Source organism: Peromyscus californicus, unplaced genomic scaffold (assembly GCF_007827085.1).
Source record: "Peromyscus californicus insignis strain IS unplaced genomic scaffold, ASM782708v3 Scaffold_2__1_contigs__length_46816999, whole genome shotgun sequence".
Lineage (NCBI taxonomy): Eukaryota > Metazoa > Chordata > Mammalia > Rodentia > Cricetidae > Peromyscus > Peromyscus californicus.
Genome location: NW_026294540.1, coordinates 37,311,177 through 37,323,723, shown reverse-complemented (window position 1 = coordinate 37,323,723; position 12,547 = coordinate 37,311,177). Strand labels below are relative to the sequence as shown.

The window sequence follows — 12,547 nt, the reverse complement described above, 5'->3', positions numbered from 1 at the left end:
AGTTGGTGGTTTATTCATCTATCCTGAAGGACTTTTCTTGGGGCCCCACTGCCTTCAGGGCACCCTGCGGGCCCCGGGAAGCCAGTGTCCTCAAAGGGTGGTGGACAGGGTGGAGAAAGACCTACCATGCCACCTTGTCTGTCCCCTTCCAGGAGCCTAAACTTCCAGGTGTGGTATTTTGATGAATTGAGTCAGGATGGAGTTGTAGACAGTCACTGCCCTCCCCAAGGTCACCCTCCTTGGCATACCTCATACCCTTGAAGGCAGAGACCCAACCTTGGATGTGTGTCATAGTCAGGCCAGGGAAAGAGAAATTAAATAGAACACAAGAAATCTTGGCCTAGGCTGGCCCAGAAGCTTGTGGGCCTGTGCACCTGGCAGCCTGAGACCTTGATTGCCAGGACTGACTCCCTCTCGGATTTTGGCCAGGTGTGACCTCTTCCTTGAGCCTCAGTTTCCCTGTCCAGAACATGGGCTAAGGATGTATGTGTCCACAGAAACTGCTGAGACAGCTGTGTGTCTGGCGCCACCTAGTGTCCACTTGTGGCACTGACATCAGTGGAAGTGAGAAACAGCTAGGAGGGAGGAGGCAAAGGAGAGGCCAAGGGCTAGAATGGTCGTGAGGCTCTGGGAAAGAGCTGCCTGTGGCCTCTCCCAACCGCTCTGGGTTGTCCGTGTCACAGTCGGTGTGGGTGAAGACCGGGGCCCTGCAGTGGTGGTGTGACTGGAAGCCCCACAAATGGGTGGACGTCCGTGTGGCCCTGGAGCAGTTCACAGGACATGACGGGACTCGAGACAGCATCCTCTTCATCTATTACATGGTCCATGAGGAAAAGAAGGTACAGGGTGGGAAGCCCTTGTCAGGGGAGGAGGGCCGTCAAGGGATGGCGCTGGAGGTGCTAACCCCAGAACTGTCCTCATGGTCAAAGCCCAATGTGGGCACATGTGGGCCTGTGCTGCGGCCTCACCACACCAGCACCCCTCTGACAGTAGCTGATTTTTTTTTTTAATCCAAATATCACTGTATATTTTCCTAGTCCTTTTTATTTTGAGATGGAGCCTCACTAAGTTAACCAGCATGGCCTGGAACTCCCCACGTAGCCTAGGATGGCCTTGAACTCACCATCCTTTATGTCACCCTCCCAGGTGCTGGGGTCACACGTTTGAATCGTGCTTGGCCGGACTTTGGCCTTTGAGATGAGGCTAGAGGTTGGGAAGATGACGCCTAGTCTCACGTGTGCCAGGCAGTCAACTTAAAGGTGTTTTTTTTTTAGGAGGAGCAGGTGGGAAACAGGCTCTCATGCACCACCATGCCTGGTCTATGCTGTGCTGGGGATTGAACTTGGTGCATGCGAGACAAGCACTCTATGAACTGATCACAGCCTCGGCCCCAAAGCACTTGTTCATCAAGTATAGCTTCAGCACTAGCAATTGGGTCACGAGGCCCAAGAACGAGGTCTAGATGAGGGTCCTTGCGTAAGGTGACAGGCTCACCATGCACCCCATCCCAACAGTACCTACATGTGTTCCTGAATGAGGTGACCGTGCTGGTCCCAGTGCTTAATGAAGCCAAGCACTCCTTTGCCCTCTACACTCCTGAGAGGACGCGACAGAGGTGGCCCGTGCGTCTGGCTGCCGCCACAGAGCAAGACATGAATGACTGGGTGAGTGATGGGGGTCTGAAAGGGCTTAGCGAGAACTGACCACCCAGGCCTCAGCCTGCCCGGCAGTGACCACCTGTGTACCCACGCCAGCTCGCCCTGCTCAGCCTGTCCTGTTGTGAGAGCCGGAAAGTCCATGGACGCCCATCCCCGCAAGCCATCTGGTCTGTCACCTGCAAGGGTGACATCTTTGTGAGTGAGCCCAGCCCAGACCTGGAAGCCCGTGAGCACCTGCTACCCTGCGACCAGATGTGAGTGGGCTGTGCCCTAAATAGACCTGGTACCTGGTCCCTCACACCGCCACCCACCCACTCTGAGGCTCCAGAGCTTGTGTTTCTAGAAAAGGCTTCCTTAGTAGGACCTGAACCCGCATACTGCAGCTTTTCACTGACCAGCCAGAAAAGTGGTTAGCTGTTTTCCTGGACCCTGAGACCCACTGAACCTGTTCAGGGCTGATCTCAGAGGCCATTGGTACCTACCAAATAGCTCTGGAGTAGCCTGGGGTACTTGGAGTGTGGTGTAGCCTAGGGTACTTGGAGTGTGGTGAATGCGATCTAGTCCCACCCCAAGGGACTTCCAGGGAAAAAGCAAAGAAACCACATTTCTCTCGCCAGACCTGAACCTGGAAGCTCAGTCCCTTTCAGCTCTGCTGAGACCCTGCGGTGTGGGCTCCCCGGAAGCAGAGAGGAGAGGGAGAGAGAAGCTCGGAATGTGTCTTAAGGGTGGAAGTCTTAGGAGTGGGGCAGAGAAGCTCTTGGGAGAATGGGGATGGGTTCTCATTGCCTTTAGCTATGGGGGATCCTAGAGCAGGGGTTTCTCTGTTGGGGCATTTGAAGCCATGGAGGGGGTAGGACACTGAGAATTTCAGTTGTTAGAGTATTTGCCTAGAATGTAGGAACCTTAGGTTCAATTCTCAGTACCCCATAAACTGAGTATCGTGGCACATGCCTTTAGTCCCAGTACTTGGAGGTGGAAGCAGGAGGATCGGAAGTTCAAGGTTATCCTCGGCTGCATAGAGAGTTTGAGGACAGCCTGGGATCCATGAGACATGATACAAGAGGTTCTCAAGGGACAGGTAGGAGCAGGGCTCTGGGGAAGAAGAGGATGGGCGAGGACTGCCAGGGAAGCCCTGGGCTCCCTTAGCAGTGACCACAGTCCAGCCCAGGAATCAATCATATACCGGAATTTCCCATGGGTAGCCAGGGCACTCATCCTGGTGGCGGAGGCAGAGCCTACAGAAAACCAACCCACCTTCCGACTTGGGAGGTGACTGTCTCCGGGTAGCCTTGCTGGGATGGCTTGGAAGCCAGCTGGCCACACTACCTTACACAAAGGATTAAATGGCACGTCCCCTGCTCTCTGCCATGACATTTAAGCCTGGATGCACCTAGCACACTGTGACCAACCTGACTCCACTTCCCAGCTCTGAGAGGGGAGCACGATGGATTAGACCCGAGTCCTGTCCCGTGGTCATTGTGGCCTAAGGGTGAGGGGGGACAAGATCTTAGGGACACCCTGCCTCTTGTATACCACTCCCGAATTGGTTAACTCAAACAGGAGCCAAGTGGGTGGGTCTGTTGTACTGGCATGGAGGTCTCAGACTTGTAGTATTTGGCCACGTGGGGCCTGTTGGATAACTGGACTGAGGGGCTTTTGTCACTCCTGCAGGTTCTGGCGGCAGATGGGAGGCCACTTGCGGATCATAGAGGCCAACAGCCGCGGTGTGGTGTGGGGCATTGGCTATGACCACACAGCGTGGGTATACACAGGCGGCTATGGCGGAGGCTGCTTCCAAGGTGAGGATGACTCCGAGCACCCGAGGCTGGCAAGATCAGTTCCCAACACCCTCTGAGTCTAACCTCCCCTGATCCCATCTGGCTAGCCTTCCCAGTGCCCCGGGCTGCTGTCCCACAGCTGGCTGACAGGTGACCTTCACCACTGCCAGCCTCCACAGAAGGCCATCCCAGGCCAATCCATGGCACTTGAGAACCCAGAGAATAGATAGGCCTAGCCTCTGAGATGCCCTCTGGGGATCCCACCAGCAGAGCAGAGGACCTCGAAGGTTCTAGAACAGCAGCTGCCTCTAGTATGTCCAGCACCTCATTTCATAGATGAAGTCGCAGAGTACTTTGGGGTACTCCAGAACCCATGCTCCCTGATTGTACCAAATTTCAAACTCTTTAGTGAGAAAGTGAGTCATCCCCACCACAGGGATCCCCAAGTTTAGGGTGGAAAGTAGAGACAAAAGCAAACTCGGAGGCGTGTTCTATGCCACAGCCCCGATACCCCACGGTGAGGAAGTAGTTGACCCTGGAGAACTGGGGTCCACCAAAGGAACCTACAGCCTCACTGGCCAAAGAACTTCCCTGGCCTCGAGGCAGCAATTGCTTTGGTCTCTGTCCTGCCTGTGAGGACATCCAGACTCACAGAGGTCAGATGTGTGGGCCGAGGTAGCTTTGCTAATAAGGTGAGCCTGGCAGGCACCCGCTGGGCACTGGATAAGAAGACAGGGTCTCTAAGAACGGAGGAGGGCCAGTTGGGCGGTCGCTTGCTTTTACTTCCAGCACTCAGGAAACTGAAGCCGGCAGATCTCTGTGTGTTGGAGGCCAGTCTAGGACATACAGTGAGACCCTGTTGCAGATCTCTCCCACGGAAGCTATGCGGTCCCAAAGGAATTATGAACACTCAAGAGACAGAAACCCAAGCGAGGCTGGTCCCTTTGAGATCCAGTCACCCATCTCAGCGTCCCCGCTCTGATCTGTTCAGACAGAAAGGCCAGGTTCCTGGCTGCAGCCTCAGGGTTAATGTGGCCTGGGTCCCAGCAGCCTCTTCTCCCCACTTCTCCAGGCCTGGCCAGCAGCACCAGCAACATTTACACACAGTCAGATGTGAAGAGTGTCCACATCTACGAGAACCAGCGTTGGAACCCTGTCACAGGCTATACCAGCAGGTAAGTGACGTGGATGCTTGGCGAAGGTGCCGTCTGGTGAAGGTGCCGTCTGGCCAAGGCCACAGACCTGGCAAAAGCTGGTTCAGCATAACCTGGAGCTGCTGTCAAGGCCTCCAGCCTGGAAGTAACTAGATGGTGTGTCTTTTTTAGGTGTGTGTGTGAGTGTGTGCACCTCTGTTCATGTGGAGCATACACATGTTTGTGTGGGTGCATGTGTATATGGAGGCCACCAAGCTCAGGTGTCATCTGTACCTCTCAGTGATAGGGTTTCAAGTATGGACCGCTGTACCCAGCTTCTCTTTTCTCCTCTAAGATTTATTTTCTTTTTAAATGTGTGTGTGTGTGTGTGTGTGTGTGTGTGTGTGTGTGTGTGCGCGCGCGCGCGCGTGCGCGCACGTGCACAAGTTTGTGCACATGAGTGCAGGTGTCCACGGAGGCCAGAAGAGTGCTGGATCCCCAGAGCAGGAGTTGTGAACCTCCTTCCATGGGTGCTGGGAATCAAACTCAGGTCCTCAGTGAGAGCAGTAATCCCTGAGCCGCCTCAGCCCTGGCCCGACTTCGTACGTGGGTTCTGTGGGTTGGAACTGAGTCCTCATGCTTGCAAGGATAGCTTTTACCGACTGCACGGTTCCCCAGACTCTTCCCTTTCTTCTTCAACTCTGTTCCTAGACCCTGTCTCTGTTGACAGATGGCCCAGGGGTGAAAAGTGCACACTACTGCAAAGCCCTGAGTTACTAACATGACCTCCTGTCACTCCAGCTCCAGGGGGTCTCATGTTCTCTTCTGGCCTTTGCAGGCACCTGCACACACGTACACACACACCTGCACACACACAAATACATATACATAACTTTTTGTTTGTTTTCAGTTTTGCTTTTTCAAGATAGGGTTTCTCTGTGTAGCCCTGGCTGTCCTGGAACTCACTCTGTAGACCAGGCTAGCCTCAGAGATCCACCTGCCTCTGCCTCCTGTGCTGGCATTAAAGGTGTACACCACCACACCTGGCTGGGAATACATTTTTTTTTTTAATATTTAAAAATAAAATGTAAGTAAAGGCCATAGAGCTATTCATCTCCCTCCCCAGGACTTCTGAGCTGGGTATAGCTCATGCCTTGTAATCCAGAACTCAGGAAGCTGAGGCAGCCACCTAGTGTGTCCCAGGACTATAAGGTGAGAGACTGTCTCACAAAGCAACAAAAACAAAAATCCTTTTGAGAATTCTTATTAGTGGGTAGTCACAGCTAGCCCAAACCACTCAGCTTGGTGACTGTCACATCAGAACCTGCCCAGACAACTTGTGCATGAAGGACATGAAGGACCATGTAGGTCTCTGTGGTGTCTGGTCGGTGGACACTGAAATCTGGAGTCCCAAGGAGCTGGGATTGCAAATGTGTGCCACTGCCCGGCTTTTTTTTTTTTAGCGTGGATTTGGGGCTCCAACTCAATTCCTCATGCTTTCAAGGCAAGTTCTTCACTGCCCGAGCCGTTCTGCACCCCTCCAGCTCTGAATTTTCTCTTCTTATGAAGACATTGGTTTTATTAGCTTAATGTTCACTCTAATGACGTCACAAAGTACCTGAAAGGGATGAGGCCAGTGAGAGGCTTACCAGACAGACAGACAGACAAACAAGCAAACAAACAACAAAACGCTTGCTGCCAAGCCCGACAACTCCGGTTCAAACCCTGGGACCCACATGGTTGAAGGAGAGGACTGACTCCCCCAAATTGTCCTCTGACCTCCACGGGTGTGTACCACACACACACACACACACACACACACACAAATCAACAAGTCAGTATAATGTTTTAAAATGGGAGAAAGCTGTACTTGGCTCATGGCCTCAGGGGTTACAGTCCTTGCTGGCTGCGTTGTTTGGGGGCCTGAGGTGGAATGTCACGGTGGAAAGGCGGAGAGAAAGCGAAACTGCTCACCCGGCATCCGGGAAGCAGAGAGGCAGCAGGCAGATGTACCCCATGATAACACATTGCCTGTGACCTCCTTCCTCCAGCCAGACCCCCTTCACAGTGCCACCACCTCCCACAGTGGGCTGTTCAGATCTTGACTCCATCAGTGGAGTAGGTTAGAGCCTTCATGGCCTGTTTATAAACTCTGGAGATGCTCGGAAGGGCGTCTATTACTTATTCTCTTAGGTGTTCTCAATCTGAGCAAGTTGGCAATCATCATCGGCCAGGGCTACACAGAGAAACCAACAAAAAAGATTAGCCATCCTTTCCAACGAAGGTCCCATCCATGGTTACTGGGCGAGGGATGCAGCATCTTGTGGGTTAGGGCACAACTATTAAGACCATAACACAAGGGAAGGAGAGCCAACTCCCAGGCCACACGGTGAGCCATGGCCTCAATAGACGGTTTGGTTGTTATGGTCCAGGCACTGTGGTGACACAAGGTGATTTCAGTTGCTCTGCCCCCCTGGGGCAATTCTGGTTTTGTCCATTACCCCTGGTGTGGGAGTGGGTCTAGAGGTGGCTTGTTCAGGCAGTTCGGCCAGGTCCCCAGCAAGGATGAGATAAGAACCTATTACCAAAAAAAAAAAGAAAATCATGCCGGGCGGTGGTGGCGCACACCTTTAATCCCAGCACTCGGGAGGCAGAGGCAGGCGGATCTCTGTGAGTTCAAGGCCAGCCTGGGCTACCAAGTGAGTCCCAGGAAAGGCGCAAAGCTACACAGAGAAACCCTGTCTCGAAAAACCAAAAAAAAAGAACCTATTACCAGGAGTGTCTGGGCAGGGTGGTCTATTCTGAGTCCTCTGTCACCTCCCTGCATCTGTAATCCTGCTCCAGGGGTCTGCCCACGGACCGGTACATGTGGAGTGATGCCACAGGGCTGCAGGAATGCACCAAGGCCGGCACAAAGCCACCGTCCCTGCAGTGGACCTGGGTGAGTCCCGCTCACCTCTGTGTGTGTGTGTGTGTGTGTGTGTGTGTGTACACACACGGTCTGCCGGCCCTGGCCCTCCCATCCCCCGGGTTTCTACTGGTCTGTGGGTTTTGAGGAAGAGAGTCTCCCATTCACACTGACTCACTCTTCCCCAGGTCTCTGACTGGTACGTGGACTTCAGTGTCCCCGGCGGCACCGATCAGGAAGGATGGCAGTACGCCAGTGACTTCCCCGCGTAAGCAGTCTCTCTGTGCCCGGGACCCTCTGCCATGCGAGTTCTGCCTCAGCCTGGCTGAGTGGCAGCACCCACCCCAGTGTTGTTATCTCAGCTGCTTCAGAGTTGGGGTAGGAGGGACCTGGGGAGCTCCGCTTACACCTCTAGTTGTGGTAGAAGACTCTGCCCCTGCTGCGCCAGGTCTGAAGGTTCAGACAAAGCCCAGTCATGTCACGTTGGCTTAAGAGACTCATGAAGGGCAAGGGAAACCTGGGAATCCACTGGGGCTTCTGGGGAGCTATAGGCCCGGCCCTGAGTGACAGGTGATGGGAGAGGCAACGTGAGGGAGAGTTCCTGCTGAAGGGCAGTGGGAGTCCTTTGGAGTGAGGCGGAAGCCATCCCGGGAAGCCAGGCCTGCCAAGGCAAGTGGGTAGAAGGTAAAGTAGGTGGTATGTTAGGCTTGGGAGGTGGCTCAGCTGGTAAAGGGCTTGTTACTCAAACATGGGGCCTGGTTTGACCCCTACAACCCACTGACACACATATAATCCCAGCTCTGGGGAGTGGAGACGGAGGATCCCTGGGACTCACCGGTCAGCCTACCCTATCTCAAAGATGTAGGAGGGCGGGGAGTGGAGAGTGCCTGGTGAGTGGCGGCCAAGATTATTCTCTGTCCTCCGTGTACCCATACAGAGTGGGGATTGATGGCTATCGTACTGTATTGGGAGCCCTGAGGCTAGTTCAGGCCCCTCACAGTGCAAATGTCCAATCAGAATAATGAACCAGAAGAACCTAAGCCAGGGCCCCAGCTGGATGGCTTCTGAGCAGACTCAGGGTGGGAATCCAGATCATCCCCTCAGGTGTTAGCGAGGCCTCTCAGCCTGACTCTCCAGCCCTCAACTAGACCAGAGGCTCCCATTCCCCAAGCACGGTGCTGGGGAGGGCACAGGCCGAGCCGCTGAGCCCACCAGTCTGGACAGCCGCTGCCATGCCCAGGCCTCAGGGGCACCCCGGAAAGCTACACTTCTGCCCCGGCCACACTGAGGCAGCTAGGAGAACTATACGCAGCTACAGCTACTCCTCTGCTTCTGTGACCTAGAGTTGGGGAAAGAGTGTGTACAGTGTCACTTTCTAGAAAGTTCCACAAAGTGATCTTGACTGCACCGTTTCTTCCTCTTGCAGCTCTTACCATGGGTACAAAACCATGAAGGATTTTGTCAGGAGAAGGTGCTGGGCCAGGTGAGAGACAGAACTGTAGGGTCGTGGGTTCAGGCCCCGCCCCGCCCTGTTCTTCCTCTGTGCCCAGGGAAGGGGACGCTGGTTTCTCTTGAGCCAGACCTGCTGGCTTCTGACTTAAGTCCCCAGGAAAGAAGCGGGGAGGGAGGGAGAGAAACCGGAGTCAAAGTAAATGTCAGCCCAGGAAATGCCCGCGGGCTCCCCGCGCTCTGCTTTCTGAAGTTTGTTCTGAAGAGCAAATAAGAGAAATGTCACTGGCTGGGCTCTGCCCATAGGTTGGAGGGTGAGCTGGGGGAAGGGCAGAGGACGGACGGGAGCCCATCATTGCCACCCACTGGGCGCCCTGCCCCTCCCCTGAGGAGCCTGTGGTTCACCCTAGCCCTGCTCATCTTAGTTTCCGCATGCCGGGCTGTGCCCGCGGCAGCAGCAGGTAGTGATGGGCAGTGACATGCCCTGGGGCTTGCTGCCACCCCCCCCCCCCCCCCCCCGGTCCCTGCGCTCAGGCTCGTATTTCCCTGAACAGAAAATGCAAGCTGGTGACCAGCGGGCCGTGGCTAGAGGTGGCCCCTATTGCCCTCGGCGATGTGTCCATCATCCCAGAGGGTGCAGACGCGGATGGGCGAGGAGGACACAACATTGCGCTGTGGGCTGTCAGTGACAAGGGGGATGTCCTCTGCCGCCTGGGTGTGTCCGAACTCAACCCCGCGGTGAGCACCAGCCTCCTGGCCTTCAGGGTTGTTCGTCTGGAACAGTCTTCAGGGTTCTTGCTTGAGAGGTTTCCCCAGACCTGCCCAGAGTGGGTCTCCAGGGTGGGAAGATGTCCTATGCAATCCAAATGAGGCCGGTAGTGCCAAGGATGAGGTTGCCATGGAGACTCGCCATCTCTCCAGGCCTAGGAGTAAAGAGGCGGGGGCAGGGCCCAGGTGACACGGTGGCTCCTTAGCACCCTTGATGAAGTACACATGCTGTTACCTTTCCTTTGAGAGGCGTGAGTCCAGAGCTCAACAATGGGCCAAGGTAGACGGTACTTTGGGCTAGGTCAGACCACCCTGGACACCCTTCACCTCCCAGGCAGGCTTAGGTGCGTTATACCTCCTTTGAGTATCAGCCTCCGAGGGGGAGGCCAGGTGGTCCCCCTGGCCCCTCAGAGGTCTCCCTTGTCCTTCCATCTCCAGGGTTCCTCCTGGCTACATGTTGGCACTGACCAGCCCTTCGCCTCTGTCTCCATTGGGGCCTGCTATCAGGTGTGGGCTGTGGCCAGGGATGGCTCTGCATTCTACCGGGGCTCTGTGTCTCCCTCTCAGCCAGCTGGTGAGTGGCACCCACCCCCCACCTCTAGCCCCACGCTGGTGGAGTGTGGGAAGGAAGTTGCCCAGTAAGATGGTGGGTGGGTCCTCTGGGGCAGGCTCAGGGATGAGTAGGGCTTCACTCCGAGGCTCCCTCATCCACACAGGGACCGCTGGGACAGCACCCCTGGTGAGGGCTCCTGAGCTGTGGGACCACTCTTGTTATCTGGGGGTGTGAGCCATGCTGGCTTTTCCTTCACTGGGTTTTGCAGGGAGTTGAAGGGCAGTACTGAGTTCATGTGCCAACTGTGTGCCAGGCTAGGCATCTTCTGTCACATGGATGAGGTGGGCTTGATGGCAGAATCCAGGATGGACCCCAAAGGACCCTGGGCAAAGCTGAGATATTGGGGGGACGGCAGAGCCTGAGTTGGCCTTACGTGATGCTCAGCTCACACACTGAGCCCAAGCCACGCATTTGTTCAGCCTGGCCTGAAGGCTGGCTGCAAGGACTCAGCCTACTGTCAACTTTGGAGCACTAGACAGGCCTGGATTACCTCCTGAATCAGCTTTCCCCTCACAGGTGACTGCTGGTACCATATCCCATCTCCTCCCAAACAGAAGCTGGCACAGGTGTCTGTGGGCCAGACATCAGTGTACGCCTTGGATGAAAATGGCAAGTTATTTGAGAGTCTGCATGGTCAGTAGGGAAAATAGGGTCCCATGGACACCCCAGTATGATCATGACCAGGCCACAAGTAGGCTGAGATGCCATCCTTTGGAAGTGTTGTTCCCTTAGGGACAAGGGACTTTAGCTGTTAAGGTCACCCTCCTGCATTGTGGTCAACATGGAGACAGGGCACTGGCGCTCAGTGAAGTCTTGACCCTCAGGAGCCATGCAGGCAGGGCCTGGACCAAGACAAAACAGCAAAGCCCCTAGGACCCCTGCATGAGGCCAGAAACGTCAGCTCAGAGCCAGCCTCGGTCTCTCCCCTAACTTCCTTGGTTCGTGACACTAGCCCCAGATGCATCTAGAACATCATCTAGGAGCTCCTGGGTGTGGAACACAGCAGCCCCACAGGCAGCAGGGCCATTTCTGAGCCCTGTGTCACCTCAGACAGGGCCCTGGCCCATTCTTCTCAAGATTTTACCAACTGTATCGATGAGATGGGTAGAGAAGGCAGAATCAAGACTTTGGAGGCATGGTAGCGCAGGCCTGTGATCCGAGCGAGCATTGGGGAGGCAGAGGCAAGAGGATCAGAGGTTCGGACCATCCTCAGTAAGTTCGAGGCAAGCCTGGAGCCCATGAGACCCTGCCTCAGAAACTTGAAGGCAGGAATGGTAGAACATGTCTTATAACCCCTATCCCGGAAAGGCTTCCACAAAAGGATCAGTTTGAGGCTGTCCTGAGCTCCATCGTGAGACCCCATCTCTGAAAACCTGGAGAAAACACCCAGCTCAGTTGATAGAGCACCTGCCTCGCACACACAAAGCACCACACACACTGGGTGTGGTTTGTGTGCCAGTGATCTCAGTACTGGGAGATCGAGGCAGCAGGATCACGAGTTCAAAGCTAGCCTGGACTACATGAGACTCTGAAAAAGAAAAGAAAACAAAAACAGTCTCGGAGTCCAGGGTGTTGCGTCCAGATCCGGTTTTCTTTTTATTTGCTTAAAACATTCTTTGTCCTCGGCTTCTCCCTCAGCAGAGAGGCTGAGGCTGTCAGCCCCAAGAGGCACAATGAGATGATTATGAAGCCTAGAACACAGAGAGACAGGGCTGGCTGTGGCCCAGGCTCCTGCCTGTGGGTCATCAAGAGCCCTTGGGTGTAAAGGATTGGAGGGGGAGCTGGGGGTTGACCCCACAGCATGCCAAGGGGATGAGCCAACAGGACTTTGCCGATGACCTTGGTTGCTTCTCTGTCCAGGGAACCTGTGGTACCGAGCAGGGATCACCCCCAGCTATCCACAAGGCTCCAGCTGGGAGCACGTGTCCAATAATGTGCGCAAAGTGTCTGTGGGGCCGCTGGACCAGGTGAGGGGGAGGGGGAGAGCAGGTTTTCGGCAGTGGGGAGGGGGGGTCTCCTCTCTGGTCTCTCTCTTCTGTACCCAGCTGCCCCCCTACAGCTGGGCCAGGAGCTCCAACAAAGTTCTGTTCCAGGTCTGGGTGATTGCCAACAAAGTCCAGGGGAGCCATGGCCTGAGCCGGGGGACAGTGTGTCGTCGTGTGGGTGTCCAACCTCGGGAGCCCAAGGGGCAGGGCTGGGACTATGGCATTGGAGTAAGTGCACTGTGTGCACCAGACTCA

The 12,547-nt window shown here is 55.1% G+C and overlaps 1 protein-coding gene across 1 annotated transcript in view; it reads left to right on the top strand.

Moving 5' to 3' along the window:
• Tecpr1 (tectonin beta-propeller repeat containing 1) overlaps nucleotides 1-12,547 on the top strand; it is a 29,851-nt gene that overhangs the window by 15,627 nt on the left and 1,677 nt on the right. The window contains exons 12-24 of the mRNA XM_052754416.1: nucleotides 684-839; nucleotides 1,515-1,664; nucleotides 1,755-1,912; nucleotides 3,330-3,457; nucleotides 4,509-4,611; nucleotides 7,414-7,510; nucleotides 7,666-7,745; nucleotides 8,904-8,960; nucleotides 9,481-9,664; nucleotides 10,133-10,268; nucleotides 10,824-10,916; nucleotides 12,168-12,274; nucleotides 12,401-12,520. Of these exons, the coding sequence (XP_052610376.1) occupies nucleotides 684-839; nucleotides 1,515-1,664; nucleotides 1,755-1,912; nucleotides 3,330-3,457; nucleotides 4,509-4,611; nucleotides 7,414-7,510; nucleotides 7,666-7,745; nucleotides 8,904-8,960; nucleotides 9,481-9,664; nucleotides 10,133-10,268; nucleotides 10,824-10,916; nucleotides 12,168-12,274; nucleotides 12,401-12,520 (1,569 nt within the window). The remainder of the gene's footprint in view (nucleotides 1-683; nucleotides 840-1,514; nucleotides 1,665-1,754; nucleotides 1,913-3,329; nucleotides 3,458-4,508; nucleotides 4,612-7,413; nucleotides 7,511-7,665; nucleotides 7,746-8,903; nucleotides 8,961-9,480; nucleotides 9,665-10,132; nucleotides 10,269-10,823; nucleotides 10,917-12,167; nucleotides 12,275-12,400; nucleotides 12,521-12,547) is intronic.